The 20,949-nt window shown below is 40.7% G+C and overlaps 1 protein-coding gene across 6 annotated transcripts in view; it reads left to right on the forward strand.

The window, feature by feature from the left end:
• Positions 1-20,289, forward strand: part of LOC124301082 (uncharacterized) — a 78,107-nt gene extending 57,818 nt beyond the window's left edge. For 5 of the 6 annotated variants that reach the window (XM_046755771.1, XM_046755767.1, XM_046755768.1 and 2 more), the window contains 4 exons: positions 14,189-14,402; positions 16,019-16,326; positions 16,962-17,298; positions 17,904-20,289. In XM_046755771.1, the coding sequence (XP_046611727.1) occupies positions 14,205-14,402; positions 16,019-16,326; positions 16,962-17,298; positions 17,904-18,080 (1,020 nt within the window). In that variant the 5' untranslated portion in view covers positions 14,189-14,204 and the 3' untranslated portion in view covers positions 18,081-20,289. Of the gene's footprint in view, positions 1-7,425; positions 7,452-14,188; positions 14,403-16,018; positions 16,327-16,961; positions 17,299-17,903 lie in introns of those variants that run through there. The other variant, XM_046755769.1, reaches the window with a different exon arrangement.
• The last annotated feature ends 660 nt before the right edge of the window (positions 20,290-20,949 follow it).

The following is a 20,949-nucleotide window of genomic DNA, read 5'->3' on the forward strand; positions in this document are numbered from 1 at the left end:
AAAATATGACTCGGATACGGATAAGGCATTGTGATATTACAGATGCTATAAAAATTAGCGTTTCGGTAGAGATGAAGACTCCTTTTTATACCAAGTTCGCGACGATTTTTATCGTGGTCTCTATAGTCGACAGGAACTAATTGAATTTCGGTTCCGTATAATTCGTCATCTTTACATACGCTTCGATTAATGGTGTTGTTTAAATCCTGCAGTGGTTCGAGTATATCGATCCGAAAATAACGAAAAAAGGGTTGACCGATTTTACCTGGGGAACAGTTATAGCTCCGTGAACTTACAAAGGAGGGAACCGAGACTCGGCGTTGTACAAACAACGTGGCCTGATATATCCGCGTGCACCTTGGACAAATGCATGCAACGTGTACGGTGCGCGAATGCGTGCGTATCTATCTGTATGCACGCGTACGTACGTGATCGTTACTTCATTATTCACGGCGAGTCCCGTGCGCCCCGTACCAACGGCTATTTATATAAAACCAGATCCCGCACAATGGCAACTTTCTACACCCACACAAGCTTAAACGGACGCGTGCGCCGCTGCCCGATGCTGACCGCATCCGGTGTGCACGAAAACACAACCAGTTCCTCGCTCTCGCCTGATCTGATCTAATTCCGTAAGGGTGTCGGCCATCCGACGTTACACGTACCGCATTGTACGGAAGGCCGTTTTTCACCCAGCTGGAATTCTCGTGGATTTCTATTGTATGCGCGTAAAATGGCATCGCCAGATCCTGAAAATCGCATGTGTGTTACGTACGCAGCTATACGCGTATACGCATATATGCATGTATACGGGGAGATTCCGGATCTAGATAGACGAATGATGCATTATATGCGTAAGAATCGGCGCACTGTCGATCTACGGCACTTTCATCATCACGGGCGTATTTTACGCCGTGCGGTATCGTACAGGGACATTCTAATGTTGATACGCGAGTCAATTAACGAAAGTTGCGTATGTTTTTTTTTTTTTGTCATTGTGGAAATTTTTATACAATAGAATTACAGCGTTGGACTTGGCGAAGGTGAGATATTTGAAGCAAAATCGTAAATTTTTCGTACGGGGGAAACGTTTCGAGGTGTTTTATATTTGTTCTCTTTATTCGTCAGTCGAATAATGGGTAACGTTTTTCAAGCGGAGATTATTGTACAGTTTTCAGTCTCCGTTAACGGCACGATAATTTTGAAATGGCAGTATCGAATTGGTTTACCAAATTTGAAATATCATTGACGCGAAAGCTGGTGATAAACAAAAAGAGAGGGGAAAAAGAACAGTATTACCCGCGACAAAATGAAAAACGATACGAGCCAGAGAACCAGCTGTCTCCTGTCATACGCAGTGCGGATACATATCACAAAAGCAAACCTTCTACCGACCGAATCGACTTCCGAACCCGCGCTTTGACTGTAAATGTATTCGCTATGCCTGTATGCATCGTGTATGTATGTAGGTATGTAATATATAATGTAGACGATGCTTTTTATGCCCAGGGGAGATTCTGGCAGATGACGGTTCCTTCGCGGCGTCACATTCCGAGAAAATATTTTTTTATTTAAACCTCTCAGCTACGGGGGTGATTTTTATTTATTCAAGCCTTTCACGGTAAGATCGAAAAGTCTGAAAGGTTGAGAGATTTTTCTTCGGCAGGCGATGGTAACAGGACTCTTCGACCATTCCCGCGTCCATACTTATTTCCGCGTCTATAGAACAAGCATTCCGGTGGACTGTGTGCAAAACGTTTTTCGCGCGTAATAGGAACCGGATATGAGCAAGGATATATGTAATGGGTCGAACAATGACCCGGAAGTGACGGCGAATTACCGAGGCGCCGGGACACCGGTTCGTAAATTAAAGAATTTATGAAAATCTTTTACCCAAGCTGTGTGTAATTAAGGATGAAAAGTGACGTCAGGCGTAGACGGAGCTAAAGGTGTTTCAGGATTCTGCTGATTAATCAGCGAGTAGGTCATCGGATTTTAACATCTCCTCAATCCGTCCGGGCGTAAAACTTGGACGATTATATTCGGGGAGATTGTTGGTACCGGTGGTAATTATATAAGTAATCAAACGAGTTGACTTATCGTCGGGGTTTCGTAAGTTTGAAAATCTGTTTCATGTTCCTTTGTTTGAGTTCTCCCACCCTTTCATGTACCTATCTTCTTTTTAACCTTTTCTCCATTTACCTTCCAGTTATTTGATCTTCTATATTGCCTCTGCAAGTTCACTCGTTTGGAAGAGAGCTAGCAGGAGAGACACCGAGGAGAGAGAAGGTCGACCGCTTCCGACTGTACATGTATTGGATTTTAAAATAAATGAACTCGGAGCAAGCGCTGAGTAATTCAATAGACCGGAATAGAAAGATTCAGGTGACGTTACTCCGTATAATCGGGGACAGAGACTGTTGAATGACCTCGGTCACAAATAGGTACAGAATTTTTCCTCGCGTATTATAGTGAAATATCAGCAAGTGTGCCGTGTCATTTCTGACTTGTTAATTTAGTCGCGAGGGTAAGCATGCAGCAATAACTATATCGCCGGCATTGCCGTTTCATTTTGCTTGTCAACGTTTTATTGTTAGCTTGGTCCTGTGTTCACGGTCCGTCTCGAACTAAGCGCAACAACGACCGAGATAGGAAATTACGGAATGTTGAATCGCTTCGCTTCGCCCTTCGGCTTACGATGTTTGCGCCCGAGGCCAGAGACGGCGAATTACGCTTGTCTGTTAGTCCTCAAAACGAGCTAACGAACGAATTAGGAACAAATTAAGAATCAGGCAGGCGCAGCTCGCAGAAACGACGTCACTCAAGCGCGAATATAACAAGGTGGACGAATGATCGAAGAAAATTAAACCTCTACCTGCACATCGACAATGAGCTATTGGCCAAGTGGTCAGGTCATTGAGAAGTCAGTCAGAGGTACTTCTCAATTTCTTCGATTACCGACTTCGAATTGGCTGTCGTTAATTGGTAGTCGGTTTGCAGAAATCTTCGAACTTTATTCACGGATTCATGTAGTCGGAAAATTAGGACGCAGAAAGTGATTGGAACGAAGTGATTGTCTTGTACCGGGTAAAACTAGTCGATGTCCACCAACGACAAGTTTTGAAAGCACTTATAACACACCACGCAATCTCGTAACTTCAGCTGTCCATATGAGGCATGGACCGGCTCGTCAAAGCCAAAAGCTTCGCTACGTTCAACGTTAAGATATACACGTAAATTTATATCCATATGAGAAAGTCTCGCGAAGCCTCGGTAGACGGGCTTAAGAGCTTGTTAAGAGGGAAGAAGACGAAGAAGAAGAGGAGGGCGAAGACGACGAGGAGGAATAAAAAGAAAAAACAATCGCAAGAAGGCTTACTACCTGACTGACTGCATGTACCTGTAGTTATAGAAGCTGATACAGGGAGTTGAGAATCGGGTATGGATGGTACGTGGTTGGTACATCAATACCTCATTACTGCAGGATGTGCATCGTTCCCGAAGAGTATACGCCGGTGTTCATTAGATGGCAATATGCAAGATGCTCGCATCCATCGAACACAATGGATACTCTGTACCATGGTGCGTTAACTGCGCGCTTAGGAACTCCCCAACTCCCCGTATCGTTTCGACGGTATTTTGCAACCGTCGATAAGCCCCGTTCCCTCTATAAGATTTTATAGCACCGCTCTTAAAAGACTCGAAAGTCTTTCTGGCCGTAGGTACAGAGATTCGCACTAATAAAATTATCCTCAAACGGCCTCCGACGACGCTTCGAGACCTCTTACACATGCTGGATATTATTACGCCGATGGCGATTCGCACCTTCCTCGTCACAACTCGTAAATGATGAACGATACGCAAATTAGCCAATTACATTCTGAATCATATACGCGTCGTATGATAAAGGATCCCAGGTAGCACGTATTCACGTCTCGTAATTATACTCTAAAAGTACTTTGAAATACTTATACCGATGATAAAAAATCAGTAAAATTAATCGGATATCATCAATCCGCAGTTTATCGATGATTGACAACTTGTAACCGTTAATGAGGATAAATTACCACTTTACCGTAAAAGGTCTGAGAGATAAAGGCGTCTCTTGAAATTTCTCAGAAGAGCATAGGCTATCTGAGAACTGAGGAAATTTTTATACGTACCTGTTGTATTAACAACTACATCGGGCTCCGACGAAAGTCAATACAGCTCAAGACTGAATCCAGTGAGAAACGGACAGCTGAGAAACTTCTTGCGAACAAATAGAGAAAAGAAGACCTTTCGTCCCACTTCCCGATTAATTCCGTGATAAAGAAGGAAAGTTTTTTTAGCGAATTGAATCTATGATCGGTCAATCGAGATTCGAACATTACAGCATGAAGTAACGTCGACTTTAAAAAAAAGAAAAAAAACGAAAAAAAAACAGGCTGCCTCGTGATATCGGCACTCTGTATCATATTTTTATACTCTTATCGATTAGATTTGATAAGAATAGGTTTGAAATACTTTTCCATCATGTCGCGATGAATTCCGCGCCCGTTTTTCACGTCCCAGGGTAAACAAAAGTAATCCCGTAACGCGAAACTCATCGTTGAACGACGTCGTCACCGATCGAGTTCGTCTATAAACAAATGAAAACTTTGCAGCGAATCCGCGGTAACGTCGCGGCGTCGAAACGATGCTACTGACAATAAATACAACTTTTCCTGTGCGGCGTATCGAGCCGGCAGTCAGAGGTGGTTTCTTCGCATAATCCATGAGAACTTGAGAATCGCATTTGCACACCGAATGGAAAGTTCCAATTATACCTATACCTACCTCTTCGCGATCCCTTCTACCTCTCTCTTTCTCTTGCTGACTGCGACGATCTATTTTTAGAAGACATCCTCCACCGATGGATGTCAATGCTTTTGTGCCTCATTTAAGTCACAAGGATTCTACCTCTGGAGGACTTCTTCGCGGTGTTGTAAACACGCGGGAGATGAAAAAAAGGCGTCAACTTATACCGTCGAGCAAGTCTTTCCAGCATCCATTTCGTCGTATCGAACTACGTCGAGAAGTGTCCGTGTTTTCTAAGGATCGTCGTCCTGCACGAATCTCGTAGTGTTCCTCGCAACGTCGTTTTAGTACTGCTTTCGTAAAATTCGAATATCGAGAAGAAGAGCTCTAGAATTTTTTTGACAATTTTATAATCCGAATACTTTTCACGAATATAAAACTTTGGGAATCGATCTTATTTTTGATCTCAATACACAGCGTCTCCGTATAACAGCGAATCGAAGAAGTTCGCTACATCGGTCTGTTTATACGACGATAATATATCAATCATGAAGGAACAACCGATGTGAGAAGTGGAAAAAAAAAAAAAATAAAAAAATAAAATAAATAAATAACAGTGTATCATTAAAATAAACACACAACCGAATAAAACGAATTCGGTTGAAAAAACCAGCACCTAACGAATCCCACGGCGAGTATACACGAATGTGATCCCGGGGGGCTTTTATAGAAGGGTATGGGGGACGGGAGGGAGAGCCTGGTGGGAATAAATAGGAAATGACGGGGGTAAAAAATTAATGAAACAAGAGTAAAAAATGGCGACACTCGTGCCTTAGGAATCCTGCCTGGCAAGGCCAAGGAACGGCCTAGCCGGCGGCTATGTAAAACCACGTTCGTCTTTCTTGTCCGTCTGTGTACGTGTCTGCGTCGTCCACGTTGTCTGTCCGCGACCCGCGGTATGGGTATAAATATACGCGGATGAGGCACAGAACCCGTGTGCAGCTATTACGTGCACGTATCGAGGCATACAGGGAAGCTTTGAATATCGTGCCTAGGTTACAGGCAAATACGTTCGCATTATGACCAAACCGTACCACGTCTCCGGTACCGGGCGACGTTGACCCTCCAGTTCGTCAAGAGGATACAACAGGTAGGCATTGCATCGCTGGCCACCTTGTCACAAACACCTCGCGGAACCGTTGACTCTGTACGGAGTGTAATTACGGTTGGAAAAAAGGAATATCGCGGAAGCGTAAAAAGGTTTAACGGTTCCGTGGCACGACGCGGTGCAATTTCTAAATCGACCTGTGCACACCTTTGATCATCTCACGATAAGCTTCACTTTCCCTCGCCAACCATCGTCATCTAAGATTCCTTTTTACGTTGTTTTTCATTCTTTTTTTTTTTTTTTTTAATTTTTTTCTTACTCTTGCCTCTTGCCATTCGACTTGCACTTGGAAGTCCCGCGAGTACGAGTCTCACCGACTCTGGAGGCACGGTACAGGTGTATAAAGCACATAGAGATTTTTCTCGTTCGAAGGTCCTTTTCATTCCGTGTTTACCGTTAGTTTTCGATTTAACTTTTATGATTATGTTTATACCGAATGAAAGACAGAAGTAACGACCATTTGATGGGCACTCGTCAATTTGTTGATAGGTTTTCGATGTTTTCCGCCGCTTGAATACCGGCGTGATACTAATTGTCGATGTAAGATTTCGTCTAGTTCGGGTCGACCGCAGAATGATCAGTTCTTGGTGATTGGATTATTGCCGATTTATAGACGGTCCCCTCAATCAACCTGCAATAATGTAGATCTTTTGATGGAATAATTTTTTTTTCGTTCCAAACGAATAGGAGGACTACGTTCAATTTCGATTTGTTCGTCCAGTCCCGCTGCTGAATTACTTGTGGAAAAAAATTTACCGCGGTCCATTAACTTGTACTAATCGAGAAAAGATTACAGCGAATCTTATTGAATCAAATTGCCGGGCATTTCTGACGACGGCCTGCTTGAAGGTTCGTGCAAAAGGTCGAGCAATTATGTTTCACTTTTTTCATCCAGTGACGACGCTACTTCCAAATTCATAGAGAAAGATCCGTGTCGTAGAAAATTGTCGGACACTGCATTGTACATTGATGAACATTTGTTTCGACAAGTTACGATCACCAAAATTTTCTCTATTCGAAAATTTCATGGAATGCCGCAGGCTGTACCGAACGAAGCACCGGATAGTTTCAATCTACACGCTCCGACGGATCCGAGATCGTATTTTGAAGATAAGTATCTCTTAACCCACGGATGAACGTAACAACGCAACAAGTTGGCTTCCAATGTGTCGTTGAGCGAATGACGAGCCGTTCATTGCGCGGCAGCTAGAAGTTTCCTCTCTATTTTCTATCATCTAACGTGAATTGAAGTGACACTCTAGCGCAGTGTTTCGCTTCGCTTGAAGGTAATTTTTATCACTTTGAGGAAAGATTCTGTCGCATTATTTATTCATTCTTAACTCAATTCCGGCACCTTGACAAATGATTGAATTATACTTTCACGTTGTAGAAATGTCGACGACGGGAAGCCTTTCCTTACCACCAGATGTTCGTATCATTAGACGGCGACACCATGTAATTCCGTCTGGCGTGTGTCAAGCAGAACTTCGATAATGTTCGACCGGTATGACGATTACGTGCAATGACTGTAGTTTTATTTTATTCTTTTCGTTTTTTTCTTCGCGTTTACTAATTGTTACATTGTAAGAATAAGTAGCTGTACTGTTCAAACTGTTTCGACATTTCTCGCTAATCCGTTTTCTAAGTTTGTTGCTTATTTATAGCATTGTGAATTGCAGGCTCAATTTTCTTCACCGATTCGGTCACACCAGTATAGTTTAATGTAGTCACACCGCTCAATTGGGACGTATATCTCGTGAAATCTCTGCTCCGGTACCGCAGTAATAATCATTAAACATTGTTCGATAATCGAGTGTCTCTGCTGAACACGTAATAAAATCAAGAGAGTTGTTACATCTGTCGAAATTTACATCGAATCTGTACGAATTGCATTTCTTGGATTATTCAAGCCACGTTCGCTTTTAAATTTCCTAATATAATTCTTTCGATTCCCGCACACGTTTATGCATAAATTATTCTTTTGCTTTGTTACAGTGGAAATCAGATCATATTCACAGTATTAGGATATGTAAAATTATCCTTCTATATTACTTATATTTTTCACTACGTATCGTTGTAACGCATATTACTTTATAGATTGAAAATTTTTCGACATATGTTGAATTAATTTTGAAATTATGTTTCATGTATTTAGCTGATGTCCATAGAAGTACAGTCTTTCGTAACGAATAATATACAAACAACGTCGATTTCACGACGACGCGACGCGGATCCAGTCGTCAAAATAATTGCGCTCGAGGCTTTTACCCGGGGTCTATCTGTCAGCGGTAGGACGGAATCGTAGCGAAACCTGATCAAGTACAACTTGATTCAACCTTTGACATTAAAAATCGAACGCTCTTTCACGATTGAAATTGTACCAAGAATCGGTACGCGACCCTGGCATACTAAACTCTATCTTTCGAATGAAATCGTAAGTGACGACGAGTCCTCAGCATAGGTCAAGTATACGAACTGGTTTTGGGGATCCACGAAGATGCTAATACAATTATCTACGGTCGATGTATTATTAATTTCGAATGACGGTTATCTTTCCACGGATGAGCTGCGAAAGCCTCAATCCGAGCAAATTTCTACGACTTGACGTAACTCGTCAAGTCGGAGTTTAAACGACCGTACGTTCATTTTTTGTAAAATAGGGTACGTTTACGACTCGTGTGCATGTCTAGCACACGCGGCACAGAGTAAGAGACACGTGTAAGTATGTCAGGGTCGTAGGATCGAGCTGCAATCGCGAGTGTGCAGGCAGTTCTGGAGTACAAGAGAGCGCGTGCACGCCCGAGACGGTGGATCGAATGAAAATGTCTCTTGCGCAGGAACGAAAGTGGGAAATCTAACAAAGGAGTCGAATTCCACGGCATCTGCAACGATACTGCACAGCAGCACCGGCATAAATTGGAGAACGAGCAAGTATGCGGTGCAACTGCAACGACGCCGCACGTCGAGAGGTGGTAACTGGGATTTTATCAGCCCTGCATCTTAGCCCTAGCCGCGGATTCGAATTACACGAGTAGAGTGGTCGGAATAAACTATTTATAAAATTGTGAAATGCCGACTATCGTTTATTTGTCAAGCAAGGTAGATTTTCATACGAATTTACAAGAGTAAAGTTGAGCAAAAATCGAAAACACCCTAGTCATTGTTGGAAATGATAAACTAAACTGAAATATGAAATTTCAATCGTTGATTTTTATCGTTTTTCAAGTAAGGTAGAACTCCAGTCGCAGCGACGAATTTAAATAACCAGAGTCAAGTGGTCGAAATGAATTGTGCTCTACAAAATAAGGAAATCAGGAAGGCTCGTTATCGTTAGAAATGGTAGATCAGATCGAAATATGAAGTTTTATCGATCTATTTGAGGTGTGAACCGCTCTTGATATCCGATGTACAACAGCGTGTCAAGTCTTTGAAATCTTTGTAGTACCGCGAAGTCTCGAACGGCTCCCGGTTTGCCGTGAAAACTGCCTGTCGCGTGTCTTCCACCCGAGAGTTACTCGTAGCTGTAAACACTTATTTTTTCAATCCCCACAGCGCCGGCCACTCCGCTGAAACGATACGTGTTATGCCTGCGTTATTTCCACGGCACGCGAGGCTGCGATCGCCAGACGCATAACTTTACGAGTTCCTATCATGCGCTCAAATCGGGATTCGTATTTATCGCGTTAGGTTCATTACACGCAGGTATATGCGAGAAAAAAAAATTCGTCTCTGGTTGTATCGAGTTTTTGCACTTTTACGTGGACGAAAGGAGTTTCTCTTCATTTGTGAAAACTGTTGGCGCCATATTGGAATCAAGGAACTGTGCGATAATCGCAGAGTACGAATGCTTAGTTTGTCGCGTTTACTCGCAGTGTCAAATTAATATTTGGCGGGAGATTTCTCTCTTTCGAGTATCTTGGACCAAAAATCTCAGTCACGATGGATTATGTTATTCCTTTTATAATTGAACCTTTTCGTCGATCGACTTAATATTTCGGTCCAATCGGCATCTCGTTACTTCGAGGTCGATACAGTGTAAACGTTAATTATCGTTATGGAAAAGTCAGATGAGAAAAGCTCTGCTGGATTCATCAAATATTTACCGATATATACCTGTACCTGAGGTAATAATCGAAATGAGCGCGATACAGCCACGGAAGTGTTTAAAGAGCAGCTGCTTTATCATAGCGCATTCGAAGCTCTGGCGAACCGGAAACGGGGTGTGCGTTCGAGTCGGTCGTCGCATAGTCCGGAAGTACTGATGCGCTCAATGCTTTACTTCCTGCGAGGCCAGTAACGAGACACATCATGGTCCCCACTGCGTGTATTGATGCGTGAGATCAAAGCATGTTGCAGCTGCTTTGCCCGTGATGAACATATTGTATCCAGATCTTTATTAGGCGAGGATGCGTTTTCGATATCCTGTATATCTATCAGTGTGCGATGGACCCTCCGGCATACAGGCATTAGTTAATTAACTATCGAGAATATCGAGGCATCGACAATTGTTACGAGGGTCGCCTTGAGCGCCGAGTTTAATGTCCGGTGAATTTTCCGATTCACTCACGCTTTTGCCTCTATCGAGAAACCTAATTTGTATAAATAGTAATACGAAATTATAACGATTAGATATCGTAATTGTTAAATATTATCAATTTTTCTACGAGCGGAAAAAATTTATAATTTCAACCTGTTTCGAATGGTGGACAGATTTCAGCGTACGTAGTTCAATCACTGTCGATTTCATAATCAAATACACCGTGCGATATCCCGGATTTTCGACAGTGGAATTAAATCACTCACACCGATCGCGCGGAATCGAATTATACACGATGTCGCGCAACTCGCATTTTAATATGACTCGAAACGAATTTGATTCATCTCGCGCAGTGTCGTTAAACTACTGGCAGTAGACCATGGATTTTCTTTTGGTCCTTCTTTTAACTGTCCGTTAAGTTGACGCCATTTTCTGCAATAATCTCATACAGAGAGAGAAAGCGGGGGACACAGTGGAATGAAAAATAGAAAAACAAAAGCAAAGAAAAATTTTGTGAAAGTTATACAAAAATATGAAATAGTACCTACGTAGAGACTGACAGGGAATTTATCCAATCTGCCTAATTGATTCAATCGAACAATTTATTTTCCGCCGGTACATTTCAGTTAAACTTCACCGGTAGCTTCTTCGAATACTAATTTTGTTTTCGTTTATTTTTCACCAAAAAATCTTAGCATAGCTAAGTTCATCTTAGCATAGCTAATTGCTTGTTGTATCCTCGATCCCCTGTCACTGTATATCCCACGTATATCCCTGTGCACAAACATAGTAGAATCGGAGTGAATCGATACTTCGGCCCACCCTCTATAAATAATTAAAGAGCCAACTTCTCCGTAATCCTATCCCCATTCCGAGCTTGTCGGGTTACGGACACAGAAATGAGGTGAAGGTGATCGCAGGCTGCTCTGAAATATTGACGCAGGCTTACCGCTTGCCGGTGGATGTGGCAGATATGATCGGCTACTTCACATTTCCATTTCTCTCAGATGTATAAGTTATGTGCTTATACCTACCTTGCTTCTATTCTTCGTTTCGTTAATTAACGTCAATTATATCTGAAATCATATTCATCGGGAAATTAATTATCCTTCGGTTGAATGGATTTTGGTATTAAGATTTTAATTGCTGTAATGCTGCAGTAAAAAAGGCGGTGGGAAAAATAACCGAGAATACTCTTGAATATTGAACTCCTGTGTATAAAATTCGGTGATTCTTCAAGGATAAAAGTTTCATTTATTATTCGTGTATAAATACATCTCATCATTTTCGCCTGTGGTGTCTTTGATGAAAATTGCTACTAATGACGTGTCTTCTTCAGACGACGCGTAGTAAGAATCTGTTCAATGAGAAAGCACTACATATCTGGTGTTGGTGGTGGTGGTGGTTTGGGAAACACCCGCGAGAAACGTTGTAAAGCAAACTTTTTTCCTGTTGATGAATATTTGAAAAGAACCGGAAACGAGGTCAGCCACGTGCGCTAAATTACTAACAATAAGCCGACTCCACGGTGCATTACTATCGCTTCACTACATCGGATATGCTTGTGCCTCACTGTGAAGCTGCGGTTACGACATCCGGATACGAAAAATCTGAAAGGATTCACGGTCGCTCATCGCCTCTTCGCTTCCGAAACTTCTCGAATTTTTACACGCGTCGTAATTCGATACAGATTAAGTTCATCTCAACTTCTCCAAGTGGATTTTCGACATTTTTAATGTTCCTTGTCACCTCAGGGATAATAAACTCGATATCGATCTATCAACGGCGAGAACTATTCTTCGTTAAAAAAATACAAATAAAATAAAAAACACAGCCTGGTTTTGTACACGGTTTTCCGTGTATACCGATCCTCGTAGTCCTAAGAGCGCCCTAAATTCATAGACTTTACAGCGCAGCACTTATACAACGAGCACCAACTGCTCCGTCGCCACCTGACCGTAGATCCTACGACGGACTTGACCGTCCTTTCAGACAACACGCGAGCATGGCGGTGCATAATGTGGGTATACATTTGATACCACAGTGGCAGGATATATGCACTCACGAACAGTGAGGTGTAATCGCAAGCGATGTGAAGCGCTCTCCGTCGGGAACATAGAACCACTTGACGAAAGTCGAAGTCGGTTCGATTCCAACGTTACTTTTATGTTAAGTACAAAACTGTTACGGTCTCTCTCTCCTCGGATCTGAAAGTAAATTTTATCAAGAAGGATCTGTTGGCCATTGTTGGAGTTCGCCTTACACACGGCAACGGAAACATGATTTGAAACGTTGTTCAGTTATTCCAAAGTCGATAAGAAAGAACAATTTTTTATCGCTAAATCTAAAATAAGGATGTATCTAATCACCCATTTATACGTCGTGAGAAATTACTTTTTTCCGGATCACTGGTATTTTTAGATTTGAAAAATATGTAACTCGCTCACGATATTTTGATGACGTTTGGAAGAACGTTTCTTTCTCCAATATATATGTAATTTTCCTTGCATTTGGGAGTCCGCGGTATGAAATGTATATATATGCTGCGGCAGACTGAATATAATCAAGGGGTTGGCTCGTTGGGTCGATGACAGTAATGTGGAGGGGCTGCGACAGAGCAACGTTAGGCGGATACTGATATCTACGTTTCGGGAATGCTTTAGTTTCAGCAACGAGGAGACTGGTGTGAGGGAAAGTTTGGTAAATTAATTAAATGTAATATCCCTGCCAGTTCTGAACCGAATTTGAAACGGTATAAAGAGCTTTCCAGAACGACAACTGCAAGAGAACTCGCCGTTGTGTTAGCAGACAGTCATTATTGTTCGTGTTCATTTCTCAGACTAGACATTGTACATATACGCGTCTAGGAAACCTCCCGATAGCTGTAGGATATTTAATATATTGGGTGTATTATATACACCAATTACGACACGAAAGGTATATCATGTACGAACGTACAATCATCTACCTATCCAGAGTTGTAAATCCTTGAAGCATCGATTACATTTCGTATATTGAATTCAACCTCAATTGACAGACACTCTGTATTTTCTTTTGCATAAGGTAAAAGAATACCTTCCACGTGTTCTATTATAAGTAGCATTGTACAGCTGGTACATCTTACCTCGGTTGTATACCATTGCTGTGTACGTCGATTAAACATCGCGAATAAAATTGAAGCGAAGATGGGGAAGAGAGAGAGAATTGAAGTGATCAGCACCCTCCAATGTTATCAATCAAGTCAATGTCGTCCCCTGCAGGAAAACCCACCACATTCATTATACAAGGGCCTTCGAGCGCGTACAATGACCCGGCAGTTTTTCCGATGTTTTCTCTTTTTTTTTTTTAGCACGTGATATCAATTTAGCATTCCATTCTACCCAATGACAACGACCCATCCGAGGCACGACAAACTGTTTACGGGTTATCGGGCGAAGTTATAATCTTCGTAACGAAATTCCAACGTATATTGTTTCTTTTTTGCAAAATATATTAAAATGTGTTTTGTAGTTCTAAAATTCTAAAATAAAGAAAAACTTGAAAGGAGGTTTCAATTTTTTATAATAATAAAAACGTTGGACAACGGTCCGCGGTATCGAATTTCCGTAACGCAATTTTCAAACGCCATTCAAGTCATAAAACGTGAGAATGGAATTGAAGATTCTCGATTGCAATTTTTGCCAACTCGATTCTTTGACTTTCAGCTTTGACGAAACGTCGATGGACAGTGGTCCTCCTCTGGAAACGCTTACCGAGGGTTTCGTGAGCAGTTCGAAACGCGAAGTGGTCTGCAAGGTATCCGCCGCGGCGGAGGTCACTTCCCTGGACGAAGCTAAATCGGTTATCAAGGCTCTCTTGGCGAGACAGCGGGCGCAGGCGCACCAGATGTTGGACTGGCGAAGGGCTCTTAAATTGCAGGTATAGGGAAGATCGTCTTAATATATTTAAGTGCAGTGTAAGAGACGCTCGTTTCGGCGACACTGGAACAGCACGTAAGGTACCAGAGTGCGTGTCGTACCTTCGGGAACGCGGTCCTGTTTAGATTGGGCTGCGTTATAGACTTATAGATTAAGGAACGAATCATCTCTGCCAACGGTCGCTCGTCAACCTTAAGCAGTAGTAAATGATGAGAAATTTTCGCCACCTAGGACCAGAAATTGTACACCAAAATTTGCATCCGTAGTCGAGGTACGAGTGGACACGTCCAATTATTGTCGAAGGGAATTCGCGAATACCCGTAACTCTATCGCTGCAGGTTGCGCACACGACTCTTCGGTAGCCCGAAAGCAAGGGAATTTCTTATATAGCATACTCGCGGTGGCTGTATAATGCGATCATTGATTTATTGATTAAATTCGAATGAATCAGATTCTGCAGGATGTCGTGTCCGGTTGCCCGCGCCTTGTTTCGCACGACTAACCATCTCCGCGCGTCTCGGTTCACCCATAAGGAGGCGATTATGAACACGGAGGCCATTGTGCCTCGTAAATGGTCATCTGGGAAAGCCGAATTGTTTGCATACGGAGGCTACACATACCGAACCGTACACAGTGTACCTATACATGCGTCAAAATGACCGCGATCAAATGACTATCGCATATTTATAAGCGTCGATTAATTCTTGTGCTCAGCTCGGATATATGCTTTGACTTCAGGCCTTTAATATTAAACAGTTTCATCGGGGGTTATTGATTGCAAGCAATGCACCTGATTTGATTTTCACTGATTCAAACTGTATAGAAAGTTGCAGTTTAAAAGTCGTATATATTCTAATATTCTGTAATATCTTTACGTAGGATTTAAAATTTGACAGAATTAACCAAGTCCGTAATAAAGTTAATATATATGGTTTTAGTCTGCCTTTCTAATTGCACGCAATAAAAAGTATCGTATATACGAATGGAGACCGTAACAAATTCCTTCGATGCTGTAAATGTCAAACATATAAATTCTAAAGCGTGAAGAATTTTTGATAGAAGAAAAAAATAAAGAAATAACAAATCGTTATCGATTGGTAATAACAGACCAACGACAAGCGAGGCTTGTCCGATCGAAAGAATTAATACTTTCCTGCTTATTGCGCTTGTTATTATTCTTGCGCCAGTGTCGGCGAAGGTGCGTACAAGGCATGGTAGTAGGTATAATAAATTAACCGAAAAAAACGAAAACAAGGCCTGCAAGAATAGAAGGAAATCTAAGTATAAAGTCTTGGACAGCCGCTGTCTTTACGTCTATCGTAAATCTGAAATTTGAACCTGTTGTGTATCGATGTAAGTATCGGCATACACGCCTGCATTCACGGCGAATCGGTTTTAGAGAGCCTCTAATTGCGTTGGCGTTGTAGCGCCGTTCCACTCGTTTAACCTGCGTATGGATATGTATCATATATATATATAATATAGGTATAAAATGCGCGTATCGACCCGTGTCCATGTTCGCCACGCGTGTATAACGTGAACCCGGCACACCTATAATACATTGGGCGAGATGCACCTGCAGCGTTGCGCGTGAATGAACTTTTAACGAACTTGCAGGAGGATCTGGTAGCCAGGCTGACGGTCGAGAAAGCCGAACAACTGTTCGCGTTGTCCTCTCAGCTGCTGTTGTTCGAGTCGAAATTATCGAGGAAGCAGAAGGAGATCGAAGCTAGTCTTGCCCAGAGGGAGGCCATCATTTTGAGACAGCAACAAGTCATCACGGAACTGCAGAGCAGACTCGCTGACAAAAGTACCGGCACCAGGGATTCCCCGCCTTGCGATGCCCTCGACAGACTTGACAGCCTCGGTGACAGCGACAGCGCCGTTGTTCTCGAGGAAACTGCCGATGATCCTGCTCCCCCGAGGTCAGATTCATTTACGCATCTGTAAATCTTTTTTGCATACCTGCGGAGATGATTTCATTTTTTCACTCTGTCTCTTCGTTTCGTTTTTACTAATTTGTCGAACAATCGAAAGCCCGTCACGTCGTTGTATACTATTAATGCGTAGGTAGAAGAAAGTCGGGGAAACGTGACCATCGTTGACATCACGTTTTATGATTAGGCACTAGTCGTTAGGTACACAATACGATACGTGTAAACGGTCCAATGGATTACGATATGAACCTCTAAATCATCCTTTGCTTGGTTGGTATACTACATATGCGGAAGGTAGAATTTAGATTTCGTTGTTTCTGATTTCATTTCGTCTTTATACCGAGAAGAATAAAAATCAGGCACTTTACTTCCAACTACACAGGATGCTAAATAAAATGGCTTCTGTAAAAAAAAAAATTCATAAATTGAAAAGAAATGTGAGATAATTTGCTGATTTATGTATGTTATGTGTAATGATACAAATTAGCGATGAAGAAAACCAAGAAATAAATTGACTGCAGTAGTGGCCGAAGCTCGTGGAATTGAAAGAATTTGTTTTCGTGATCGAATAAACAGAGAAAGAAGCTCCTTGGGCTGTTACCACCGCTTTTTCTTTCCTTCAGGTTTCGATCAAACATCACGGACGTCACGGTGATCAGGTCGGTCTCCGACGCGGTGGAACCATCGAATAAGTACGCCTCTTTACGTCGTTGTAACGGCTACCTACGCAGACCGGAAATCCTTGAAACGGTCTACTCCGTGGAGGAGGACGGCGATAGTGAGAATAATCAGGATCCGTCCGAGTCGACGGAAAACTCCGAGTACGAGGATCGGAGGTCAAAGAGCCTTGGAGGCGGCAAAGGACGTCTGCAGGACCTGTACGGCAGTTTCGAGAGGCTGGCTCAGGAGGCCGATTCGCCACCCAGTGAAAGACCCCGAGAAGAGAGTCAACAGGCTCAGGTATCGCCATCGCAAGATTAATACTTCACTTTTGTTTTCATCTTAGCCGTATGCCAAACGTTTTCTCGTCATTTTCATTTTTCTGTCAAGTTCAAGTTTTCAGAGATGGACGAGAAATGTTTTACAGGTATAAGAGTTGCTCGGTATTTCGAAGTTTTTCCAGTAACACTTCAAAAAAAAAACACATATAGACAAGGAAATTACAGGTTGCTTGTTGATTGATTCAGGCTACTGAATGGAAAAGTTGACAAAAGTTATCTAATCGGATAAAAAAGGTTGGAATTACAGTTGAAAGCGTGAACAGGAACACAAACTGAGAAGAGTATTGGAGATTAATCACTCTTATGGCAAATAAAATTGCCAGCATGGCGAGTACAAGATATGAGTTCGTAAAGCTAGAATCAAACATTTATTTTCATCTTTGTCTTTTTGTGGTGTGTTTTCGAGAGAGAGATGAATGTGTCAGCGTGGCAATAACATGTACAATAAAAGTGATAGAGGTATGAGGTTCTATTAAGAGGTTCGTATAGGCGATATTCCTCCACTTGTTTTGAGTACGTTTTACCCTTTTAACTTCAACGCGGTTGTTTCTGTTTGTCTTTCAGGTGACGTATAACAGGGTAATGAGCAATCACAGATCCGTGACGAAGCCGAAGGACGTTAAATACAAAAGGATAAACAAAGCGAAATCCAAAAGTCTGGAGGAACTCCGGGGGCGTTTGAGAAATTGGGTTGAAAAGGGGAATAAAATTGCTATATCGCTCGATCAATCATACGCCTGAAAGTATTAAATTAAATTAATTTTTAAACGAGAGTAAAGAATATTTTAATTCATAAAAATGTTGTACTACTAGATTTAAGGCAACGTTGCGATCAATTTCAACGATAATGTGGCACAAAGGTAGACGGTATCGCGTTGACTACGATCTTACGAATACAGAGCTTACGCGTAGTATGCATGTGTGGCCGTTAAGATGCTGAACGATGAAGTTAAAAAAAGGACGAGGCAACATCGAGATTTCGGGACCTCGTCGCGTCTCGGGTAAATTTTCTGGCGTGGATTTACATACAAAGCCGCGATGAAAGCCCGTTTTGCTATGTTTTATAACGCGTGTCATGATGTATGTATGTCTTTCAATACAAATTATATTTCACCTGGAGGAAAATTTCACTCGGGGTCGTAGATTTGTTATTATTAGAAGTTTAAGTAACGCACGTTAATGGAAAGCAAAGTGAAATGAGTAGTATTAACCGTGTACGTAAATCTCTGTTAATAAATTTACTCGAAAAAAAACCGAAAAGGCCTGAAAATCTTATCGTCATTCTTGTCCTTTTTCTGTTGACCCTTTTTTCTGGCTTCCGAACGGCAAAGTTACTACGTTTATTCGCTTTGTAAAAGATCCGGACCACCCTTTGTTATATTGTGGCAACAAAGGATCCAAAATAACCGCATAATGTGCAAGATTGCTGCTCATATCTACATATATGGCCAATTTTGCTATTTAAATATCGTCTATTTAGATCAATACACACCTGAGCACATTTTTTTTCGCGTTCAATCTTCGTCGCAGCTCCATCGTAATTAATATTAACATACAGGTATTATTTATTGGTAATTTCAAAGGATCGCGAGTAATGAATAATCGTACATTACTTTTGCACGTGGGCAGTTGGCTTCATTTGGAAATCGAAGAGCAAAAAATTAATATTCATCAAAAATAACAGATTCACTCTGAATTCGTGAGAATAAATAATATGTCTCCACATCGATTTGTCATTTGTTTTGATTGTTTTAATTTGTTTGCGTATTTCTGTATATCGTCTTATGCCATACGTTAAACCATTTGTAAATATTCGGATTTGTTAATTATTGTATCGAATCGAAAGTCGAAATTATATATTCGCGTGTTTATCAATCTGTGTGTAGCTGTTTCAGCACTTTTTCTATTATACAAATATTATCTATTCACTTAACGGATGATCCAAATAGCACAGGCTATTTGATCTATGAATTTTACTATTTACCTGGAGGTGTTTCAATTTCTTCCTTAGAATCGTAATAATACAGTTATTACCTATTATGATAATTATGTAAAGATACTATAATATACAATCATAGGAATAATTGCAGCAACAAAAACAACAAGAACAACCAAAATAACAATTAAATGGTAATACTAATAATAGTGATAATAGTAATCCCTTTTGTCAATTATCGTAATCGCAATCGATACATAAACTTGAGAAGTTGTACAATTATTAATCAAGAATGGGCCTAATATATAACAGAATGCGAGACCCAAAATTCTATATCAGCTTTTATTCGTGTATTGAGGAGTTTGATTATATCGAAAATAGTATTTTGTAGTACGGTGGTGTGATAATATTACACGCTTGCAATATTGTTGCCTCGTCTCATAATAAGCTACCTCTTTGAAGCACCCAAAGAATCGCTGCTGAGCGTCGATAGTGCGTGCATAATGATGAGTTGATAAACTCGTGTTATGTACCGAGGTACAATGTGTGTGAACAGCGGTTGATTCAGGCATCTGAAATTAAAAATGTTGACGCGTTGTGAAATTAATTATTTTTTTTGTAATTTCACCGTTTAACACATTTGCTTCAAGAAATACATAATATTCATTGCTATAAAGGTGTGATAAACGTATTTGTTCGAATTTTATTTTTTTTTCGAAAATATTTTTATCCTTTTTAAAGTATACGTACGTATATGAGCTATAATCTCGACATTCTAAATTTTTTTTTCAACGGAAGGAAGGGCTCCACTCTTTGTAAATAAAAATTTACGACATAAGTTAAAAAAAAAGTGAACATAATATTTCTTATATAAGATTATTGAGATAGACTTAAACATGATTAAAAAGAACTTATAATGCACCAATAAATTCTTATGTTCCTCAAGGCTGAAACAGCAGCCAATATAAACGATCTCTTGCATAATATCTTTAAAAAAAAATATCGTATAAACGGGTGGGATAAAAGGTTGAAAAAGGGAAAAGAAACATTTCAATATGTTTTGGCAAAATACCTACGAGTGTATGTGAACATGCACGCAATGAAGCATAAATAATATATATAATACACCATTGCTATAGCTTTGTAATATAGATATAAACAATACACTGTACATTCGAGTCTGTATAATCTGCAGCACTGTCCCAGAAAGCAAAAAATCTGACTATATCTTTATCTTAATTTATATGAAATCGTATAATATATGTATATCATTGCTTTGGTAGCACATTCATAGACTGCTTTTGATTATCGTTAATTTTATTTTTATCGCTATTATTGATATGTTTATTAGTATCTTAATTCTTAGATAATAACGGTACGGCACTGTTATTCATAAGTTTTAAGATGTTTGCCGTATACCTACTGCTATTATCATTGTTGTTATTATTATTATTGTTTCTATTATTCCTAATATTATTAATATTACAAGATAATAAATTATGAACGTATATAAATAAATGATATATTTATGATTTCGAATTTAAATACCTTCGCCCAGTTTCCCGTACCATTCTTTTCAACGTGATACTCATAATTATAATTGTGTGTATATTCACGATGTAAAAAAAATCTGAATTGTACAATATACCTTTATTTCAACGTATACCTTATCTA

The sequence above is a fragment of the Neodiprion virginianus genome, chromosome 3 (assembly GCF_021901495.1).
Source record: "Neodiprion virginianus isolate iyNeoVirg1 chromosome 3, iyNeoVirg1.1, whole genome shotgun sequence".
NCBI lineage: Eukaryota > Metazoa > Arthropoda > Insecta > Hymenoptera > Diprionidae > Neodiprion > Neodiprion virginianus.